The sequence below is a fragment of the Lentinula edodes genome, assembly GCF_021015755.1.
Source record: "Lentinula edodes strain Le(Bin) 0899 ss11 chromosome Unknown C8R40scaffold_40, whole genome shotgun sequence".
NCBI classification, from domain to species: Eukaryota; Fungi; Basidiomycota; class Agaricomycetes; order Agaricales; family Omphalotaceae; genus Lentinula; species Lentinula edodes.
This window is the reverse complement of record NW_025764346.1, coordinates 297,325-317,010: the sequence shown is the minus strand read 5'-3', so window position 1 is coordinate 317,010 and position 19,686 is coordinate 297,325. Positions and strand designations below refer to the sequence as shown.

The window sequence follows — 19,686 nt, the reverse complement described above, 5'->3', positions numbered from 1 at the left end:
TAGAACATTCGAATTGATACGATTAAAGAACGAAAAGTGACACAGGTCACGCGTATCCAGCTTACGCGTCACGGTCTCGCCCGCCGCTTCTTGGCTTTTACTTAACATGACCACTCTATCAGTTCATTCCGCTGCTCAAACACGCACGTTCAATTTGCACAATAATATTTTGACTTGTACTGACAGCGGACGTAGATCAAAGCGGATTATTGCGCACCCTTGTTTCCGAGAATCCAAGTTTAGTGAACGCTGTAGACGTAGTAAATACATTTCCAATCTTAGTACTCAAATTTCTCACTCACTGAGAGTACAGGATGAACGAACTCCACTACATTGGGCTGCATCATCTGGAGACTTGGATATTGCCCGATACTTGATTGATCAGAAAGCGGAAGTGGACAAGGTGGATGGAAGCGGTTGGTCTGCCTTACATATCGCAGGTATAATTGATCTCCTTGATATCTGATGATTACTTATTGTCTACCAGTAAGCGCCGGGAATGACAGCGTTGTCGAAGAACTCATTGGTGCAGGAGCCGATGTGAACAGGTAGCAGTGCATGTTTCTTCGCTCGACGACAGTATAAGTTGTTAACGACGTCTTCGTATTCTATAGGAAGAATAGTAAAGGAATCACCCCCCTGTAAGTATCCACCATTTAATGATCACAATCCGAAAAGCAAACAAGTCCGAAGACATTATGCAGCGTCAAAATCGCGTTTAAACGTAAGAAGTTCTTGTTCGGAGCCCGTCGCATCCCTTACAGCTGCTTCAGATAGGAAAACTCCTGATATCAAGAGGTGCCGACGTGCGTGGATGTGTAGTACAGGATTGATACTGCAATTTTAATGAATATGGTTAGATAAATGCGAAAGACAAGGCAAATCAAACCCCTTTGTACGTGACTACGCATGCAATTCTATTCAAATTTGCCACCCTCACATTACCTTCAGACATCGCGCTGCCACTACAGGGTCTGTGGGATTCATCCGACTACTGCTAGATTCCTCTACATCTACTACGAAGACACGACTTAACACACAAGATCGAATCGGTGAGCATTATTCATCCATGATTAGGCTGGGAGGGCGCCACCACCGAACAGAATTAATGTATATTCGTCCGACCTTAACAGGTAATACACCATTGCATCTCGCGATGGATTCCGCCCATGCTGAAGCAGCAGTCGTTCTCATTGAGGCTGGAGCCGACCGGAGCAGGGTATGTTCTGATTTTCTAGCATACGATTCACGCGTAACTCGAGAACACAGTTAAATCAAGACGGGGAAGCTGCAGAAGATATGGATGGCGTTGGAGGTGGGCCATTCAACTTCATGAATCTTCAGTCCAAATGCAAATGAGAGAATTCTATTCACCAGGTGTTGAGCAACGGCGTGCCAAGCAGCATGTTGTGGACTCTTGCGGGAACCCGTGAAGGAGGGAATCATATTTTGAGTAAGCGGCAGATATATGTATTCATCCTAGGTGCGCAATGAATCCTGGGGTCAGTAAATCTCCTTACGAACTTCTATGTGTAGAGTAATGCTTGAAAGTTGAAATTGTACCGATTTTTGAAAGTGAAGATGACATTTCTTGAGAAACTTATCGATATCTTGCTTGTACATTGTGCGCTCTGCAAAGTTTATCTAATTTGCGTCTAAACTGCGGTTTGTTAGATCAAAGCGTTTTGGATGCAAGCATCTCCCAGACAATATCTATACTTGCGTACTGTGTGGTGTTCAGATCTTGTAATGAGATGAACTTCCTTGAACTTCCTTCCCTTTCCTTCCTGTTCAACCACGGATCCAAAGCGACCACACCGTCCCCGGCGTCAGACTCGCCAGTTGTGTCGCCAGACGCGTATCAATGATGAAGCATCATGATGGTAGAAGATGGTCCGTGCGCAGTCACGTATCAAATGTTTCATGATAGGGCCGAAAATTTTCGTATAAAAAGCAGTCGATTCTCGTCCGGCGAAATCAAGCTAGTCTTCACTCCCTCAATCCCATTTTCTTTCCTTTGTCAACAAGCAGGGCTTGTTCTCATCGCACTCTTTACTCAACCTAACTCCTACTCTCACTCAACTACTCTGTCACAATGCGTTTCACATTTGCATCTGTCATGTTCGTCGTTGTCGCAGCCCTCTTCACCATTTTCACGGCAGAGGCTGCCGCAGTCCCTCGTCCCCAAGCTCGTGCTCCTGAACAACCTGTCGAGGTCGTCACCCGAGCTGTTCCAGAATCGGGACCAATTGTTGCTGCGCGGATGCACGCCAGGGATTTCCATGCTCACGCTCGTTCTCCGAGTTCTGTCGAAGGCGCAGTCTCAGTAGAAAAGCGTGGACGTGTTCATGCCAGAGACTTTCGTGCAGTTTGAACGAGGTGGGTTTGTTCTTCAGCTGATCAGAACCAATTTTAACTTGAAAAAAATTAGGTTACAGGATGGGGTGGTTACAGAAGTTGTTTGAAGGATTTGATCATGGAAGACGAAAGATTGTACTCTGGATTGTTTCGTGTATTGAGTGAGATTTGTTGATCAAATTCAACTCCCATTACCACGGGTTATCTTGAGATTGAGGCGTATCAAGAGTTATCACTGGATGACTGCCTGTAAGGATCATTGGATACATTCTTCTGACATCCTAAGCGAGCTCGTCCGATCAACGGATTCTGAGAGATTCTGAGCAAAACTCCAGCAGAAATCTGTACTTACCTCTCTTCATACCGCTCATATATGTATGTGAAGTGACTTTGTCCGAGATCTTCAGCTTTGCAGTTGAAACGTTTAATGGGTGAACAGAATTCTCCATGCTTCTACCACTAACTAAGTATAAGTGCTCTACTCTTTTGAAATAGGGAGTGTTAATCCCCGTTCATTCTAAATATTACAGGCCTAACCAGATGTGACTGGCCATGGAATGTATGTACTATGATGTGCTGACACAAACATATGGTCTTTTGTTCTTGATTCCACAATGTCACGCGAAAGTCAAATGACTAGTAGTAGATCGAGCGGAAAAAGCTTGGAACCACCACACCACCACTCGCAATTTTATCATCTTCTATGTGTACCCCATGATACATTTCATACATTTCGAAAGCTCAGACAGAACAATATTTTGGCCTCCCTGTGACTCTTATAAACAGTCGCCTCTCAAGATGGTGTAACCTCTCCAAATGCTCCTGGCTGCTCTTTTGCTTTTCAAGCTGTGCGCAAGCATCGCACTCCCAAGATCGACTTCAGCTTCTTCAATCTTAGCAGGGAATGTCGTCAACACAGGATACGCTAAATATCAAGGGAATCGTTCGTTTGAGAACACTGTCGCTTACCTGGGAATTCCTTACGCAGAGCCGCCTGTTGGAGATCGACGTTTTCGCGCCCCATTACCTCTGAATATAGGACGTATCGAAGCAGAGACTAGTGGGAAGATTCTGAATGCCACACAGTATCCAGACTTTTGCGTACAAGGAAATACTGGTGGTGAGTTGTGCCTTTTCTTTTTGTAGCATGTCCATTGACTGCGATATTTCTACTTCTTAGCCGGCGATGCTGGAGGTGCTGGAACCGAAGATTGCCTCAAATTAAACGTATATGCGCCCTTCGGTGCAAAGAAGGGCGACAACTGTGCGTTGCGGACTGATTTTGAGAGGCCAAACGTTCGTCTGACTTTCTCATAGTTCCTGTACTTGTATATTTTCATGGAGGAGGTGAGCAAATTGTGAAGTGTAATAAAGCTTTTTTTCGAGTGCTTTTCCTAGGCTACGTTTACGGCAATCCTGCCAACTGGCCGTTCGACGGATGGATCAATCAAAGCCCAAATGTGATCGTTGTATCCGTTTATTACAGACTCGACTCATTCGGGTTCCTTGCTGTGCCCGAATTCGAGGATCCCCGTATCGGTGATTTCAACACTGGGTTCCAAGACCAAATACAATCTTTGCGATGGATCCAGACTTACATCACCTCTTTCGGAGGGGATCCCAGTAAGGTCACAATTAATGGGCAAAGCGCCGGAGGGGGATCTGTTGAACTTCACCTCATCGCCAATCATGAAGGAGAACACCTATTTTCCGGAGGAATTGTGCAAAGTGCCTACCGTGTTCCGACTGCGACTCCTGCACAACAACAGGTGCGACTTCTCAGGATAGATCAATGTCAGTGAAATTTAACGATCTTCTACAGTCGTTGTTCGCCTTCTACGCAATTCATGCGGGTTGTGGAATTGGCTCGGTTGCTGTTCAGGTGGCATGCTTGCGGAATGCCAGTATTAGTGCTCTGGCTCGCGCTCAGGACGCAGCAGCGACTTCTGGATTGTGAGCATCCAACTTTAACAGGTGTTGAATTAACTTTTTGACTTCGTACTAGGACATATAATGCTTTCCATCCGGTCCTGGATGGGAAGATCATCACCGATTATCCTTCGAATCTAGTCTTGAAGGGAGAATTTGCTCAAGTGCCGCTCATTGTTGGGTATGAAGTTTGAATCAATGAATTCAAACGTTAATTTGTCTTCCAGCGCTACCTCGAATGAAACTGTCCTTGGAGGCAACAACTTTACACAAGCATTGCAAGAAGCCTTTCCAGGACTGACTTCCGTCGATCTAGAAGAGTTCGTTAAAGTCTGTCATTAAGTTACACTCGAATTTCACGCTTACATACATGCATCTCGGACAGGAGTATCCATTGAGCGAATTCGACTCAACTAGCCAACAATTCCAAGTGGCCACAGGAGAATCTATCTTGATCTGTTCCGTACGCGAAAGTACGCATAACAGTGCCGATGATCTTGCTGAACTCTACCTTCTTATAGCGTGAAATCCTTGGAGGAGCATATGCTCATGCGACCAAAGCCTGGACATATCGATATAACCAACCCAATCCTACGTCCGGAAGCCCGGCTGTGGGGCATGCAGCAGAGAATTGGATGATGTTTGACGGCATAAATACAGGGTAGGTATGCTACAAGTCATGTCGACTGTCCTATCTTCTCGTACTCACCCTCTCATCATAGATTCAATGGCACAGGAACATTTACACCAATGTCTCCTGTAGAAAAGGCCTTTGCAGCTGAACTCGTCGCATACTGGCTCTCCTTTGTGCGCTCTGGCGACCCCAACACGTTCAAGCTAGATAGATCGCCAACTTGGGAGGAGTACCTCACCACTGGCAATCATCCAAAGCAGAGAATCGTATTGCAGCAACCGATAAACAATTCGACCACAGTAAGCGGGAGTTTCATCGAGATGGAGCCAGCGGTTGAAAGCGGGCGTTGTGCCTTTGTGGCAACAAAGATTCGACAAGAACAGAATTGATTGATAGGTTATTTTCATATGTGGTCCATGGACAGCATTAGATGACGAGTGATACACTGAAATATCATGGCTGTAATGCCGTCCGTACTCCGAGTCCAGCCTTCAACTGAGGCACGGCGACTCCTTATCATCTTATCCTTGTCCTCTACTTATTTTCTTCCTCGCGTCCTATCAAACCTTACGCAATGATATCTGTCCCAAGAATGCAGTGAGTGCCTGTCCTAAACCCCCTTCAATTGCGACATGTACAATGTTCGTAAGTACCTATCTGACGGGGGTAACTGTCCATATGCATGTTGGCAGCAGTTCAGTGGGTACCTCGGTGTCGCCGGATGTACTCAATGAATATCGCACGCAGAATTCAACGTCCAGGAACGAACTCGACAAGAAGCCACTTCACGTCCGGAGAGAAATGTCGGATGCCGATAAGAAGCTTCTGACAATTTTTGATCGTGGGCCTCGAGAGTCAGTACATAAACGAAGCAGATTGCTGGCTGGTTTCCCTCTTTACGCCCCTTACCTCTGCCCGTCGCTCTCTTCGCAATGTCAGACCCACCCAAGGTTGATCCGTTTGCGTCTCCCAAAGATGGCGCTCATGAAGATATCCAGGTCGTACCACCAACACCCGTCGTCGCCGGTGCAGCACCTTCTTTTCTTTCCCAGGCTCGAGACAATATTGCATCGACGCTTGCAAATGCAACTGCTTACGCTGTTCGACGTGATTCTAGCGCTCTCTTTGGCAATCACTCAAGGTCTTCATCGTTTATCGGGAGTTATCCCAGCTCACCAACGATGGGAGCTCAGTTCCCCATAGGAACTCCAAATGGGTCCATGTACCGCTCATCGTCTGCAATGATGACTGGGCTAGCCTCTGCCGCCACTTCTACTGGTGTCAATTCGACCGCGCCACGGACTGCACCTCGTTTGCGGACAACTCTTTTACCTTTTCTTCTACGCCCGTCTTCAATGACTTCATTACCTCCTGCCCAAGTTAAAGCATCAGACGGCTCGCTCGTTGAGAAACCTTGGCGTGAAGGTCCTTCCGCTGCGGAACTATCCAAGACGCCATTCATGAAAAGGATATTCACTCGAAAACGAATTTCTCGTATGCTTCCACACCTTCTAGCACTCGTTGGTCTTGGACTAGGCGTTCTACAATGTGTACTTACGTACATTGATGTCAGCACAGAGAGAATGGACAGACAGCCGCTCTGTTTGGTGATGGAAGAGGATTTCAACGGTGGCGAAGATGTTGTATTTGGTTCTGGGCCGGGCGGTGAAGGCGGCAGCTTTTGGAGGGAAGTGAACATGGATGGATTTGGGTATGTTATTGATGCCCATTTCGAACTATGTTTCATTGTTGAAGTTTTGCTTGAAGAAATGGCGAATTCGAGATGACCACTGCTTCATCCAAAAACTCGTACGTCAAGGACGGAATTCTATATCTAGCACCAACACTAACGGCGGAGGAAATTGGGAGCGATAACGTTCTTGGTACGTGACGCTTGATCGGGACAATCACTCCTTGACGTTCTTTGACGTTAATACAATCTAGGCAACAATGGTGCTTACATCTACAATATCACTGGCTGCACATTCAATGAGACTGCGGTAAATGGAGGCTTCATTGCAGATCCAAATGGGAGTGGAGGCCAGGTATGTATTCATTGACTGTGAATCTGGAAGAATCCCTGGTTGACCTTGTTGATCAGGTTTTCGACTACGGGGGATATTATGCGGCTTGTTCTGCCACAGCCAACACCACTGCAGGAACGATCGTCAATCCAGTGCAGAGTGCCAGGATCTCCACGTTGATGAATGCTCGGAGCGGATCAGGCAATGGCAGTACGAAGTATGGGAGAGTGGAGATTAGAGCAAAGATGCCTACTGGGTGAGTTCTGAGGATTGTCTTGGCAGTATTGGGCTGCCTCGTTTTGTTCTCTAATTCGAGCTTTCGCTGATCCTTTCATTTTGTAGAGACTGGCTCTGGCCTGCCTTATGGATGCTTCCAGTCAACAATACGTATGGACCATGGCCCCGGTCCGGTGAGATAGACATCGTGGAGTCCCGAGGGAACGGGATATCGTATACAGCCAACGGTGCCAACTTCGTGCAAGGGGCTCTCAATTGGGGTCCCAGTCCACAACTCAACAGTGTATCAAAATCCTACTCCTGGTGGTCCAACAAACGCGTACCATTCAGTAACGATTTCCATACGTACGCTCTGGAATGGACGACGAGCTTCATTCGGATTTATGTCGACACGAGGCTGCACACACTTTTGGAGTATCGGTTTGACGAGCCATTCTTTGAGAAAGGAGATTATCCGCAGACTATCGTGAATGCGAGTACGGGACAGGTGCAGGCGCTGCAGGATCCTTGGGCTGACCCAACCACTGGGTTGCCAAAGGAGAGTGCAAAAGGGAGATGGTCGTCACCGTTCGACCAAGGTGAGGACGTTTGGACAGTGCGACAATAACAGCTATTCACGAAAATTCCACACAGAATTCTACCTGATTATGAACGTTGCTGTTGGAGGAGTCAACGGTTGGTTCCCGGACGGACAGGGAAACAAGCCGTGGTATGACGGAGGTGCAGGTGAGTCTACATGCATCATTGATTCTATACAACTCGAATCATGACGCTCATTGGCTCATGTGTACATAGATGCCATGCGATCCTTTGCTGAAGCACAATCCCAATGGTATCCCACTTGGCCAGAAAATCTTGACGACAGAGCGATGGCGATTGACTACGTGAAGATGTGGAGGCACTGTGACGGGAATTGATGATTGGTATGACTGGGATGCTGAGTCGACGTCCAAGGATCTATCATATGATGGACATTTCCATTCTTTTGTAATATGAGCTCGCGCTACCATAAATGCTTCTAGGATTACTATTTACACTGCCGACTCTGTGTCTTTCTTTTAATCAAAGTGTTATCCATAATCTATGAAAATGTCTTCTTGTCAGTAAGTGCCCTCGCAGAAAGGTACTACATGCAATCAACCAGGAACTACATAAGTTCGCGGTCATGCTAAGTGTGCGTCAGGTAATTGATTCTGGTGTCCCAATGTCAATATGCTGTCGCCAAGAGCTGCACTGAATCCAGAAGCTACAGGTCATATCAGAATATCAAATCACAATGAAAAAATGAACAGGCTAGCACCTTTTACCCTCCCGTAGCACAAAATCCTTCCATGTTGAGATGGGGCCGAGGACTTCCATCTTGATTTCACAACAAGTCGCAGTCTAATCCTAGTTCAATCCCACCCTCCTTTTGCCTTGCCCGATCTATGCTGCTTCACCGCGCTCCTCTGGGCCTTTTCTTTCCTATTACGTTCTTTCTGCGCCTTCTGGTGTCCTTCCACGCGTTTCTTGGTTTCTTCTGAGGTTTCGTTCTTAATCGAGGCTGAGGCAGCGGATAGGACTAAGGCATGAAGCTGCGATATCAGATGGTTATTGAGATTTGGATTTATTGACACGGGAACGGAGAGATAACCTTAGCCAGACAATCGTCAATATTCTGCGATTGTGAGCGGTATATGGTCGACGTTACGAGGAGGGATTTGGTTGAAGATACGTATTGAGGCTTGACAATTATTCTCAATCCGTATTTGACAACCCGAGTTGGTATGAATGCTAACGTACGGATTTTACCAGAGCAGCCCGAGCCCACAGCGGGATCCAGTAGGCATTAGCTGAACATCGCACGGTTGCTTTTGTGTTGACTTTATTCACGTTCTGCGCTTCTAGTTAGCCTCATGTAGAGAATAGGCGACAATAAACGTACCTGTCCACCAGGTCCTGAGCTTCGAGAAAAACTCAGTTCCACCAACGTCTTTGGAATATTCTCAGTCTTAAACTGAGTAGCCCATTTTCGCGCTTCAGCCCAGTCTGTTGGTCCTTCAAGAATGCCGATATTGGGAGGAGTAGGAAGAGAACGGCCCGTATTAGAGCTCAAATTGCGGCAAATTCCTTGTAGGTTCAAAGTGAAAGGTCTGAATCCGTAGATAGTGCTGAACATAAGAGAGGATAAAGTGGGAATCAAACGCCAGCCTCAAAATGCACTTATATAGATCACACAACTGCAGATACCTCACAAACGCTCATTTATACATATACGGTTATTCCTATGTGCCAAAGATGCAAACTAAATAAACAACGGGATAGCCCCTTCCCCCTTAACCTTCTCCGGACCCCATACCCCTTCCAACCGCACACTTGTATGAACCCGCCCACAGTTATTCACCGGACATTTCCATGAGTATGTTTGTTGGACCCTTGGTTTCCGGTGTGATTTGGATTTGGGCGATGTCGATGAACTACCGGGGCCGTGACCGAATAGATGCGCGATGGGTGTCGGGAGGTATCGATGAGCGAAGGTTGAGAATTGTGGAGAAGGAGTAGTCGAACCACCACCTGTGGAAGTCCCGATAGTGGCACCACTGACACTAGCGCTAGCATTATTGGAATGGGCAGCGCTGCGAAGTCTTGAACGGATAGAGTTAGACTCAGACGGCGGCACCAGACTGGGATGTACATCCTCATCTGTTGCCCCTTTTGCTTTTTCCGCTTCGAGCTCCCCATCGCACGCATCTGCCAGATCCACCTCTTCCGAAAAACTCTTTCCTTTCCCCTTGCCTTTGACATCCTTTGGCTGCGCGTCAAGCGCACCTGCCGGGTAGCCTAACGCGTCAAGACACTTTCCATCGATTAAATGACCACATTTAAGACCCCAGACTTTACGAGCCTTACGCTCCATCTCAACTTGCTCTGCGGACGCGCCGGCTGCAGCCATTTTGAGAGCAGTAGCACTAGCACCTTCACCTAGGAGGAGCGGTTCGAGGCATTTGGAGCACACAAAGGATACAACTGTGGGTGAAGGAGCACTCGATTTCATGTTGCTAGAGCCGCCAACATCAACATCAACTTCTTGGGGTTCGGGTTCTTGAACGATTTCGCCATCATCATCTAAAACGAAAGGGTTATCTTGAGAGGACACCGGTATTGGTTTATTGTACGAAGAAGGGTCAATGGTCTCTGCCTTTTCGGGTGGTTCGAAATCGAAACAAAACCCGGGTGTAGCAGGTTGCGGATGAGTGTACTCAGCAAGATAATCCGGCTCGTCAGTTTTTCTCTGAACGATAGGATGCACAAATCCAGGGCCGTATCGTTCGAAACCGATGTTATTGAATGCAGCGTAGTTGCGGGGATCGAATGGGTCGAAAACATCGTATCTGATGAGGCCAACGAAATGCATATTGTCACCTGGAGCCGCCGTAGGTCGACGAGCTCTGAAGCGAGGTCGGGCAGCTCCTGAAGCACGCAGTTGAGCATTTCGCTCACGTTCTGCTCGGCGTTCTGCGGCGTGTGCACGAGCAGAGGTGATAATCCCTCCACCAGCTCTGACAGCCGCTCGACTAGCCCTGGGACTAGGAGGTGCTTGAGAATTATGGGAGGATCCATTTGCGTCGGCTGTAGCAACCCCACGTCGATTTCTAGAGCCACTCGCTTGAAATGTCGATGAAGAACTAGGTCTAGGTATGATGTTTGTCTGCAAAAACCGTTCGTAGTCCATTTCCACAGGGTTCGCGGTGACTGGAGGAGCATTTGTAGGAAAAGGAGGGGGGTGTCGGCGCATTGGGACGGATGAGCCGTCCTCCATACGTGGGAAAATAGAACCTGTCGGACGAGCACTGGTCCGAGCAGGGGACAGAGGAGAGATGTCTCGAGAATGTACTACAAGCATATAATACGTTAGAAAATACTTGATAGTTTTCTGTTTCGAGTGTGCCATGTAAAAAGGAGGAGGGATACCCACCTTGCGAAGAACTCGCTTGACTTTGCGTAGAACTGGTACCAAACACAGAGGGATCGTAATCTTCATCGTCGCTGTCGAGCACAATAATTTCGCCAGGAGGAAAAGAGACATCGAAAGCAGAAACCCTTCTTCTTTGCGAGGGAGGATTCTGCAAAGGACCAGCTCTGGGTCTAGGCACATACTCTACTTCTTCCAGCGAGTCGACATCGATGATTTCAGGACTCGTCTCTCTGCGACGCCTTTGTGGAATCAATGGCGTGGGGGGGTGGTCGTGAATAGCTGACGAGGCTCGGTGGACGATAGTCGCCATTGTGGTGGGTGGTGAAAGAGTTGAAGGAAATGCCGACGGCGCTTTAGTGATGAGCGTCTAATTGCTTACGTGATCGGTCTCAATAACTCCTGAACAATTTCAACCCTTGAAGCTTGAACAGCAATCAATGTATACTACTGTGGGACGACAAGCAAATTTCAACGATAGCTAGAACTAGATACTGCAAGATAGCACATTAAACCGACTCCGTGGAAACTAAAGCGGAACTGAGTAGGAATAGGTTAAAGAACGGATGTGACAAAAAAAGTTACATACCCGGCTTAGTCCAAGTCGGCACCATAAATATTCGACAAAGCACGAGCGCAGTGGTTTTTGCTGGCGCTTTGATTTGGAGTGCTGAGACGGATATACTCTTGGTTTAGCGTTTCAAGCTTCTTGGCATATTCCTCCGGGGTCGGCGCTTCTGAAGGAAGAAGAGTTCCTGCGGCAAGCTGGGCATTATATGCTTTCCGGTATATCTCTGTCTCTCTTGGCACATCCGCTAATATGTAACCATGAGCATTGATCCCATGGTGTGGATCGAGCATCGAACGAACACGGCGACGGAGAGCATCATGACCATCCGCGTAAATGGATATACCAGTGACACCACCTTGACTAGAAGGACCTGGTTCATCGCCGGTTCCGCCTTCTAACAACATTTCATCCCATTGCGCTACCTACGAGCACACATGTATATCAGCGGAAGGTCAAAAAATTCAAGAGAATCAACTCACAGGTGTATTGCTGTGATACTGAAACAGAGTCGGCTACATAGAAAAGATACTTCTTTATCAATCCAGTGGTGAGGTTGGAGAGATCGAGGGGAATTCACCTTCATATGGACCTCGCCAGGCCCAGTGAGAACAAGAGGCTGTGCAAGAGATGGGACAGTGATAGAAGCGATTTTGAGCTCTTCGGAACGTTGATCATCAAGCTATTCATGCCAGAAATCCGATTAAGGACCTAAGAATGCACGATTGACACATGGTACTTGCCTCATCGAAACGATACTGACGAAATGGTAAATGAGAACAGCGAATGATGAAGAAAGACTAGTATACATACATGTTTGCCGTTGTCATCGACCAGGTCAAGGAGCGTATGAGTGCCAGGTGGGCCAGCGGAGTTGAAAGCGCCAGTTTCCGGAGGTACCTCACTCCCCAACTCAGTGACAACAGTACTAGTGGAAGCCGAGTACAGTAGTGGGTGGATGGGAACAGCGACAGCCGAGGAAGCGACTGCAACAGCTAAGTAAACAGCGGACATACAAGTATAGCGATTCATGAGCGTATAGATGATGGTTCAGTGAACGTTATTGGAAAATGCGGAAAGACGACCAGCGACTTTTCGAGACCAGCACGAAGAATTTGTGGGAGATAGAAATGAGCATCTTTTGTAACTTATTCAAGGCGATAAGAGTTTGATACCCGAGAAACTGCATATGTATTTTTGCGAGGAGACCGCTGGAGACCGACGGCTTAATCGGCCTATTGAGCGATTTTGTTGACATCGCTGGATACTCACTAGCACTGCTCACTGCCGTTAGCAGCAATAAAATGAGGAGTGAAATGGGGTTTGTGGGCTGATCTTCAGGCACAAGTTCTGGCGGACTGCTTGTAGAAGAAAGGAAGTGTAAATGTCTTCTGATTCGAGTTCAGAGGCAGTCACTAATAGCCACGTGATTACACTAAGGTATACCTTTCAAATTGCTTTCAAATTCGAAGCAACTACCACTACTTGAGCGCAACCAATATGCCAGCGTTACTTCCTAGCACTAGCTCTACATCCCGCGATGCAATACAATTCATGTCTATTCCTACTGCACTCGAACCAGGCCCCTCACAAAAATCCTACGAAGTAATGTATCTTCCTATTCCTTTTCATCTTACACTTCAATCTTCTGAGTATAAGGAACAACGCGTCTCATCGTCTCTCAACGATTGATCATCCTTCTTCGCCCCACAGGAAGTCCGTGTCGATGACTATCTACTTGCTTACCAAACCACCGGAAAGCCTCCTTTACCATGTCCACAAGAACCAGTTCTTCCTCATCTGCGCGCCGCTCGAGGGCTTCCACCCCTATTTCAGCCCACCGTAACAACAAATTCGTCTACCGAGGCTCCGACAACGAATGAGCTGCAAAACTCGCTACCAGAATGGCAGTTATTCGTAGAGACAAAGTCAGCCTCGGGTCCGGGTTCTTCTTTGATGGATAAACTACAGAGTATAACCGCAGCTGAACAGTATGCTGGATTCAATTTCGAGGTCCGTCTAAAGTTTGAGCCTGAGCTTGTGTATTGTAGCTTATAATTTCACCGTAGGAATTAAGATGTCAAGCCTACCTTGCTGGTCGTGTGGCTCCACCACCACATATCCTAACTGGAATAACATCCATCGCTACCTCATCCACACTACAATCTAACGGCATACAATGGGGCGGGGACACGAACGAAACCTTCCTCAGTATCAGCAGTAAACCAGATTTCGCATCACACAGTTTCGAAGTACGTACCGTCCTTCCTACAGAAATCACTGCTTGACGTAATTGGCTACTGGTATCTTTAGGAATTACGACTCGCTTCGGTGAAAGGTAACGGCCGGGATGTCACTTCGCAAGAAATTATGGGCATTAGCATCCCGGGAGCCGCTCCAGGGGTTCCTCTGAGTAACATTTCCATTCCGCCATTCGCATCCTCTGCCGCTTCCAGTATTTTCAACCCAGTCTCAAAACCTACAAGTACTACTTCTACTACAACAACTCCGAGTGCTTCGACTCCCAGCGGCACGTTCTCGTTTTCACCTGCGATCCGATTTTGAGTGACTGGATCGTTTGAAGATTAACGTTAGCTCGGTCGGCTCGGGATGTGTTCCAGATGATATAAAGGACAGAGAATAGTTTCTGGATATTTTTGGACAGTGTGTAGAGGATTCAAATTCTTGTATGAACTGTCAATGTAATTATATAACCCTCTTGGCTCTGCAGAGTTTGTACAAGATATATTACCCTTTGTATCTGCAATACAGAAATGTTCGTGTTCTCTTTTACTACTGTATACTATAAGTAGAACCGTGACGCACAGGACAGTATGTACATATGGTGCAATCGGGTATAACACAACCAATTTGGAACAACTGAATTATCTCACGTGAATTTACCTCAATTTTTTATCCCTATTACAGAAATGCATATAATGATAAAGGGAACAAAACTGTAAGACCGATTTTTGATACCTTCAAAATTGATGAAGTAAGTTCCCACCAAATGGCGCATTTCCAAAATGGGAAGCTATTAGGGTTAGGGTTGTGCTTATAATCCATTCACTCTTTTTATTGTCCTCTCATCGTACCTTGATAAATATTACTCTCACATTATATTCAAGTTGAAAGCTTTCAACTGCATGCTTAGGCACTATTTGTGACTCTGAACTATTGTTTCTGGTCAAAATAAACAAGTGTAGGCATAAAATTTTTTTGCTGATCCCAAATGGTGCCTGTTCCTGATTGGTTGTGTTATACCCAATTGCACCATAGATAAAAGTAAACCGACAGTACATCAATTCAAAACGCATCCCCCGTCCCTGCAGGTCCAGGACGACTCTCGACAGTTTACAGCGTGTTCGGAAAATGATGACATTCGTGAAATTTACATGAGCTCATAAAATAAAATAAAATAAAAAGGTACCCGAGCCTTGACGTCGGCTACTTGAGCCCCTCTCCATTTACTCGTCTCACAATGGTCTTCCGGCACATCAGCGAAAATATGAAGCAGAGGGCAATCTGGCTCCTAGACCACGATCTGACTATTGAACAAGTCGGAGCTATTCTAGGAGTTTCCGAGAGCAGTATTTACTGCTGGAAAGGCAACTTGGAAATACATAATTCCGTCATTGCCCCTCCCAGTCATACCCGTGGACGTCCATCGAAACTTAATTCTGAAATGATTCACAGCTTGGTGTCTTTATCACAAGAGGCTCCCGAAATGTATTTGGATGAAATACGAGATTGGCTGGCACTAGCCCATGATGTTGGCATTTCGAAATCATCACTGTGCCAGATCATTCAGGATGCCGGATTGACATATAAACGTCTTTGTAAAGCTGCGACCGAGCGAGATGATGTGTTGCGGGCAGAATGGATGGCAGATATTTCTGCCCATTATGTGGCTCAGCAAATTATAGTTGTCGATGAAACAAGTAAGGATGAAAGAACAATATACCGACATTATGGGCGTGCACCAGCTGGTCAGCGCGCTACTATCTCTGCAAACTTTGTACGAGGTGAACGGTACAGTTTGGTAGCAGCCATGAGCACAGAGGGATATGAGGCATGTCGAGTTGTACCAGGTTCTGTTGATGGAGAGGAGTTTTTCAACTTTATTCTGGATGATGTTGTTGTAAGACCTGGGTCAAAATAGGTCTTAGGGTAGGTTTTGGTATGTGGAGGTTTATGTTGTAGCGTGCTAGGAGCAGGCTGGAGCTCGAAGGGAGCTACGAGAACCGCGACCGAGGACGGGAATGACCTAGTAGTGATTGGAACGATGAGATGGTGACCCTTGAGGGGTTCCTAGGAGGTCCAGGGAGGTCCCTAATGCGTAGGGAGGTTCGGGACGAGTGCGGGACCGTAAGATATTGCGTAGTAGGAGTTGTACTCGCTAGAACGTCAATATAGAGTCGAGTAGGTAGTTTATGCAACGGGGTCTCGAGGGTGTAAGCTCCCGAGAAGGGATATGCCAGGGAGGGTAGGTCCCTGGGGACTAGGTTGGAGGATGGTCGTCCTCGAGTGTGGGAGGTGGTAACGGAGAAGCAATACGTAGTTCGACGTGAGGGGTAGCTTCGACGTTACCTAGATCGAGGTCCCGAAGCTTACGAAGTAGCTAGGGAGCTCTGGGAGGTTTGGGGAAGAGTAGCTCACCAAGCGGGTAGGCGTTGGGGAGCTTTAGTAATGTTCGAGGGAGCTCGGGGACTCACTCGGAAGGCTTAGACTTGAAGTAAAAGCGTATATTCGATCGTACAGACGATCAGAGAGACAATAGACAGAAGTAGAGAGAAACAGAGGTAGAGAAACAGAGAGTAAAGAGAAATCCGTATGGTTAGCAGGTACAAAGGGACAGGGACTGGACCTATGCAAAAGGGTGTGTGTTCAAAATATACCAAGCTGGGGCTTCAGGACATTGCGGCGTTACTTAAATAGGTACGGGAAGTGAACAAGGGAACATCTGGAGGCATGAGGTAGCTAATCGGAGGGAAGGAGGTAATCGAGATTAATACTTAAAGGGGTTATCGGCTAGAGGGTTCTCGTACGCGTGTCGGGGTGAAGGACGTTTGGGTAGCTGCGTCAGAAATACTTGGGGAGGTGTCTGGTGGTACTTGGGGAGGTGCAGAGGACATACGGGAGGTGGGTAGGACGTATGGTAACGTGCGGTGGGTACTGGGACTGGTCTGGTTGTAGCCAGGGCATGACATTACCCCCCCTTGTAACCCCTTTGCACCCTCGCGATGGGTAGGCGCGTTTTTTCTGGGCAGTCACCTGACATTCACGTGGTACCCGAAAATTTTCATGTTGAAGTCCGTCAGATCCTTGCTTCTCCCTTTCTTCCACCGCCTCAGTTCTTACGAGTCAAACTCTTCTAACTGCGATGTCTCCTATCCCTACTCGACCTCTTTCACGCACACCATCTCCCTTGTTACCCACCCTCACCGCTTTGGGAAAGGTACCTTCCCCGGCTCCTGAATCCGATGGGGAGGTGGAGTTGGATCAGCTGGCATTTACCATCGAGTCGCCATCTCGTCCCCAACTCCAGTTATTCGAGACAGTGTTCAACACTGGCAAGCCATTATCGGGTTATTGTCAGGATGACCCTTTGTGGCCTCTTCTTGCGGAGGTAGCTTCTCCTTGTTCCAACTGTGTCAAGTCCCCGGGCAAATGTAAGGTTCTGCCGAACTCCCCTCGCTGTACCAACTGCTCTGCGAAAAAGACTTGTAGTCTGGGAAAGGTCCTTCGGTATCGGTATTTTGCTCGTCGGTGCAGTCAAGACATTGCATACAGCCGTAGGTTTTTGGAGCTCCACGGGACTCCCACACATCAATCGACATGGGGTGTTCCTTTGAGTACCTGGCGCCAATACGATGCTGCCCTTCAAGCTCGTACCTCCTCGACCTCCATCCTCCTAGAACTCAACATGCTTGACGAGAAGGATACCGCTGAGACTGACCATCAAGAATTACAGAAGTTCCTCGCTTTGCAACAGGGTGAGGCAGTCATCGCGGCGAATCGTAAGCGCGATCGTTCCCCTTCGCCTGTGGCTGGTCCTTCCAGCAAAAAGGTTCGGTCGGACGGTTCCAAAAAGCGTTCTCGTCGTAGGGTCCCTGTAGAGGGGGCAGCTCAGGAGTCTCCCCGTCGCGTTCGACTGGTGGTTCCTCCAGGTCGTTCGATGGGAGCCTCCACTTCCACTCCTGCTCTCCCTCGTGCCCTTCCCTCCTCCATGGAGGTATCTGTCAGGGACGAATCCGTGCAGGGTCCCAGTAGTTTGGTTCAGTTGGCAGCTGCTGCCGAGGCCCAGTCCGGTGTGGCTCAGCGGTTTGTTTCCCCTTCCCTTGTTACGTCGCCTATAAAAGGTACTGGATCCGACTCCCTTCCTTCCAACATGCCGCCCACTTCGCGTTCGTTATTAGTACCCCGCACCCTCATCGCTCATCCCTATCGCGCTGAGAACCAGCGTCTTCTTGCTCGGGTTCGATCACTAGAGTCCCAGCTTGCCGATTCTCAGCGGGAGAATTCTTCTCTGACCACTGCCCTTCGGGATACCTCCCACGCCCTCGATGCTCATCAACGGGAGGTCGAACAGCTTCGGTCCTCCAGCCATGAGGTCCTTCAGCATGAAGTCGAGTATCGCAGTGTGCTGGACCAGTTCCATGCCATGGATAGGGCTTTATCGGTGTTTCCTGGTCAGGTAAGTCGTGATTTAACTGGTATTCACCTCCTTTTTAAATTGACTTCCCCCTTGTAGACTGTTGTTCAACGTCTCCAAGCATTGGAGGAGGAGCTCCGCGTGGTGAAAAGGGACCGCGATGTCGCGGTGGAGGAGCTCTCCACTGCTTCTCATAAGGCTTCTGAGTTGAAGACAGCCCTACTGCAGCAACAGGGTCTGGTAGACGAAACCAATGCTTTGGCGACCCGTCAGCGTCGTCGCTTGGAGGAGGTCCAGGAGGAGGTCCATCGTACTCAAGATCGTGCCGCCTTCGTGGAGCAGATGATCAAGGAGTATCCAGACGAGGGTTTCTACGAGGTGGTTCTACCTCCTCTTTCTCAGCTGGAGGAGGACCTCAAGGGGGCCCAGGAGGACCTTCGTCGCGTCGCCACCTATGCACACCGCCTTTATCGTTCCGATCCCGCCACTGTCCTCCATCATCACAGTCGTTATATCGGTGCCATCATTGAGGCGGTCGTCGCCTTTCTCCGACGTGGTCTGGCCTCCGACGACCCCGACGTCGTTGCCCACAACTTCCAACTTGCTCTGGATTACATGCAAACAGCCCGGGGTATTCACGGGGATCTCTATATGCGGTCTATCAGCAGCATTCAGTGGTTTTTTAACAACGCGGTGGATGAGGACGAGGGTCTCCATCGCCTGGTGCTAGAGCACTCCCGGTTTGACAACGATGGTCCTATTCTGACCGCGGCTCAGCATGCTGGTTTCGCAGCCCCTCCCGAGGGTTCACTGGAGCCACCCCTCCATCGTCGGATGTTGGCGCTATCGACCGCCTTCCCTCATCGTGATGGTTCTGGAAGGTGGGACGATATTGTCCCCGCCATTCCTAGTCTTGACCAGTCGATGGTCGTATGGGAGCAGTTAATGCTGGAGTACCTTCACCACATAACTGATACCCCCATGTCCCTGCCAGTGCCATCGGGCGAGCCTCCCGCGGCTGTAGGTGAACGTGTTTCTTCTCCCCCCGCTTCCTCTCATGTTCCTCTGTTCCTCCCTGAACAGGCCTCTCCGACCTCCCCTTCTCCCCCTCCTCCTTCTCCCAGTCTTCCTCCCCTCTTTGGTTCAGTGGCTGATCTCGCCATTGATCTTACTGGGGGTGACGACGAATTGTACGAGCCGGAGGAATCGCGTCGTGCTCGGGTCTCTGAGGCGGATGGGATGGATGCTGTCCCAAAGGAGGAACCGTTGTAGTACTTCGTTGTTATTTCTTGTAATAGATCCTTGTTGCTAAATCGTTTTTTTTTTTTT

General features: G+C 48.2%; 10 protein-coding genes across 10 annotated transcripts; 7 read left to right on the top strand and 3 right to left on the bottom strand.

Annotated features, from left to right (window-relative positions):
* The first annotated feature begins 73 nt into the window (after positions 1-73).
* Positions 74-713, top strand: C8R40DRAFT_610358 (ankyrin repeat-containing domain protein). Its single transcript, XM_046235620.1, has 5 exons — positions 74-143; positions 196-260; positions 314-440; positions 488-548; positions 615-713. Exons 1-5 carry the CDS (start codon positions 107-109, stop codon positions 643-645), a joined length of 321 nt encoding a protein of 106 aa, XP_046082154.1. The 5' UTR covers positions 74-106; the 3' UTR covers positions 646-713.
* On the top strand, positions 692-1,433 carry C8R40DRAFT_1055389 (ankyrin repeat-containing domain protein; the record flags this gene model as incomplete). Its single annotated transcript, XM_046225001.1, has 7 exons — positions 692-724; positions 774-806; positions 861-895; positions 952-1,052; positions 1,134-1,219; positions 1,270-1,315; positions 1,378-1,433. Coding segments are annotated over 7 exons (390 nt in total), but the record flags the coding sequence as incomplete, so codon positions are not given.
* A 1,353-nt stretch (positions 1,434-2,786) lies between these two features.
* On the top strand, positions 2,787-5,582 carry C8R40DRAFT_610044 (alpha/beta-hydrolase). The gene is made up of 10 exons (XM_046235616.1): positions 2,787-3,478; positions 3,539-3,622; positions 3,676-3,705; positions 3,757-4,127; positions 4,181-4,311; positions 4,364-4,468; positions 4,515-4,617; positions 4,673-4,750; positions 4,809-4,948; positions 5,010-5,582. Exons 1-10 carry the CDS (start codon positions 3,175-3,177, stop codon positions 5,308-5,310), a joined length of 1,647 nt encoding a protein of 548 aa, XP_046082152.1. The 5' UTR covers positions 2,787-3,174; the 3' UTR covers positions 5,311-5,582.
* On the top strand, positions 5,583-6,821 carry C8R40DRAFT_610045 (uncharacterized protein). The gene has a single exon (XM_046235617.1). The coding sequence runs from the start codon at positions 5,854-5,856 to the stop codon at positions 6,706-6,708; it is 855 nt and encodes a 284-aa protein (XP_046082151.1). The 5' UTR covers positions 5,583-5,853; the 3' UTR covers positions 6,709-6,821.
* Positions 6,618-8,428, top strand: C8R40DRAFT_610256 (glycoside hydrolase family 16 protein). The gene is made up of 6 exons (XM_046235619.1): positions 6,618-6,804; positions 6,866-6,966; positions 7,023-7,201; positions 7,288-7,760; positions 7,816-7,908; positions 7,978-8,428. The coding sequence occupies exons 1-6, from the start codon at positions 6,705-6,707 to the stop codon at positions 8,097-8,099; spliced, it is 1,068 nt and encodes a 355-aa protein (XP_046082150.1). The 5' UTR covers positions 6,618-6,704; the 3' UTR covers positions 8,100-8,428.
* Positions 8,358-9,401, bottom strand: C8R40DRAFT_610143 (RF-1 domain-containing protein). Its single transcript, XM_046235618.1, has 5 exons — positions 9,107-9,401; positions 8,965-9,057; positions 8,816-8,905; positions 8,483-8,756; positions 8,358-8,428 (listed from the first exon to the last, which is right to left on the bottom strand). The coding sequence occupies exons 1-4, from the start codon at positions 9,338-9,340 to the stop codon at positions 8,577-8,579; spliced, it is 597 nt and encodes a 198-aa protein (XP_046082149.1). The 5' UTR covers positions 9,341-9,401; the 3' UTR covers positions 8,358-8,428; positions 8,483-8,576.
* A 65-nt stretch (positions 9,402-9,466) lies between these two features.
* C8R40DRAFT_1175026 (uncharacterized protein) lies at positions 9,467-11,447 on the bottom strand (the record flags this gene model as incomplete). Its single annotated transcript, XM_046232275.1, has 2 exons — positions 9,467-11,055; positions 11,138-11,447. The coding sequence occupies 2 exons, from the start codon at positions 11,445-11,447 to the stop codon at positions 9,467-9,469; spliced, it is 1,899 nt and encodes a 632-aa protein (XP_046082148.1).
* Positions 11,448-11,460: 13 nt separating this feature from the next.
* Positions 11,461-13,101, bottom strand: C8R40DRAFT_1123935 (uncharacterized protein). Its single transcript, XM_046228916.1, has 6 exons — positions 12,516-13,101; positions 12,446-12,460; positions 12,283-12,384; positions 12,185-12,217; positions 11,724-12,127; positions 11,461-11,674 (listed from the first exon to the last, which is right to left on the bottom strand). The coding sequence occupies exons 1-5, from the start codon at positions 12,732-12,734 to the stop codon at positions 11,729-11,731; spliced, it is 768 nt and encodes a 255-aa protein (XP_046082147.1). The 5' UTR covers positions 12,735-13,101; the 3' UTR covers positions 11,461-11,674; positions 11,724-11,728.
* A 155-nt stretch (positions 13,102-13,256) lies between these two features.
* Positions 13,257-14,267, top strand: C8R40DRAFT_1175024 (uncharacterized protein; the record flags this gene model as incomplete). Its single annotated transcript, XM_046232274.1, has 4 exons — positions 13,257-13,307; positions 13,416-13,715; positions 13,772-13,954; positions 14,016-14,267. 4 exons carry the CDS (start codon positions 13,257-13,259, stop codon positions 14,265-14,267), a joined length of 786 nt encoding a protein of 261 aa, XP_046082146.1.
* A 1,360-nt stretch (positions 14,268-15,627) lies between these two features.
* On the top strand, positions 15,628-15,804 carry C8R40DRAFT_1007066 (uncharacterized protein; the record flags this gene model as incomplete). The annotated part of the gene is made up of 1 exon (XM_046222813.1): positions 15,628-15,804. A coding segment is annotated over one exon (177 nt), but the record flags the coding sequence as incomplete, so codon positions are not given.
* Between the last annotated feature and the right edge of the window lie 3,882 nt (positions 15,805-19,686).

Coding starts and splice junctions, on each gene's coding strand:
- C8R40DRAFT_1123935 (XM_046228916.1), bottom strand. CDS start 12,734: ATGAATCGCTATACTTGTATGTCCGCTGTTTACTTAGCTGTTGCAGTC. Junction 12,218..12,282: donor CTGGCGAGGTCCATATGAAG/GTGAATTCCCCT, acceptor TTTTCTATGTAG/CCGACTCTGTTTCAGTATCA. Junction 12,128..12,184: donor AGTATCACAGCAATACACCT/GTGAGTTGATTC, acceptor GTGTGCTCGTAG/GTAGCGCAATGGGATGAAAT.
- C8R40DRAFT_610358 (XM_046235620.1), top strand. CDS start 107: ATGACCACTCTATCAGTTCATTCCGCTGCTCAAACAC. Junction 144..195: donor TCATTCCGCTGCTCAAACAC/GCACGTTCAATT, acceptor CAGCGGACGTAG/ATCAAAGCGGATTATTGCGC. Junction 261..313: donor TAGTGAACGCTGTAGACGTA/GTAAATACATTT, acceptor CTGAGAGTACAG/GATGAACGAACTCCACTACA.
- C8R40DRAFT_610044 (XM_046235616.1), top strand. CDS start 3,175: ATGCTCCTGGCTGCTCTTTTGCTTTTCAAGCTGTGCGCAAGCATCGCA. Junction 4,312..4,363: donor GCAGCAGCGACTTCTGGATT/GTGAGCATCCAA, acceptor ACTTCGTACTAG/GACATATAATGCTTTCCATC. Junction 4,949..5,009: donor TTTGACGGCATAAATACAGG/GTAGGTATGCTA, acceptor CTCTCATCATAG/ATTCAATGGCACAGGAACAT.
- C8R40DRAFT_610143 (XM_046235618.1), bottom strand. CDS start 9,340: ATGTTCAGCACTATCTACGGATTCAGACCTTTCACTTTGAACCTACAA. Junction 9,058..9,106: donor GCTCAGGACCTGGTGGACAG/GTACGTTTATTG, acceptor CTAGAAGCGCAG/AACGTGAATAAAGTCAACAC. Junction 8,906..8,964: donor GGGCTGCTCTGGTAAAATCC/GTACGTTAGCAT, acceptor ATAATTGTCAAG/CCTCAATACGTATCTTCAAC.
- C8R40DRAFT_610045 (XM_046235617.1), top strand. CDS start 5,854: ATGTCAGACCCACCCAAGGTTGATCCGTTTGCGTCTCCCAAAGATGGC.
- C8R40DRAFT_610256 (XM_046235619.1), top strand. CDS start 6,705: ATGACCACTGCTTCATCCAAAAACTCGTACGTCAAGGACGGAATTCTA. Junction 6,805..6,865: donor TGGGAGCGATAACGTTCTTG/GTACGTGACGCT, acceptor AATACAATCTAG/GCAACAATGGTGCTTACATC. Junction 7,202..7,287: donor AGAGCAAAGATGCCTACTGG/GTGAGTTCTGAG, acceptor TTCATTTTGTAG/AGACTGGCTCTGGCCTGCCT.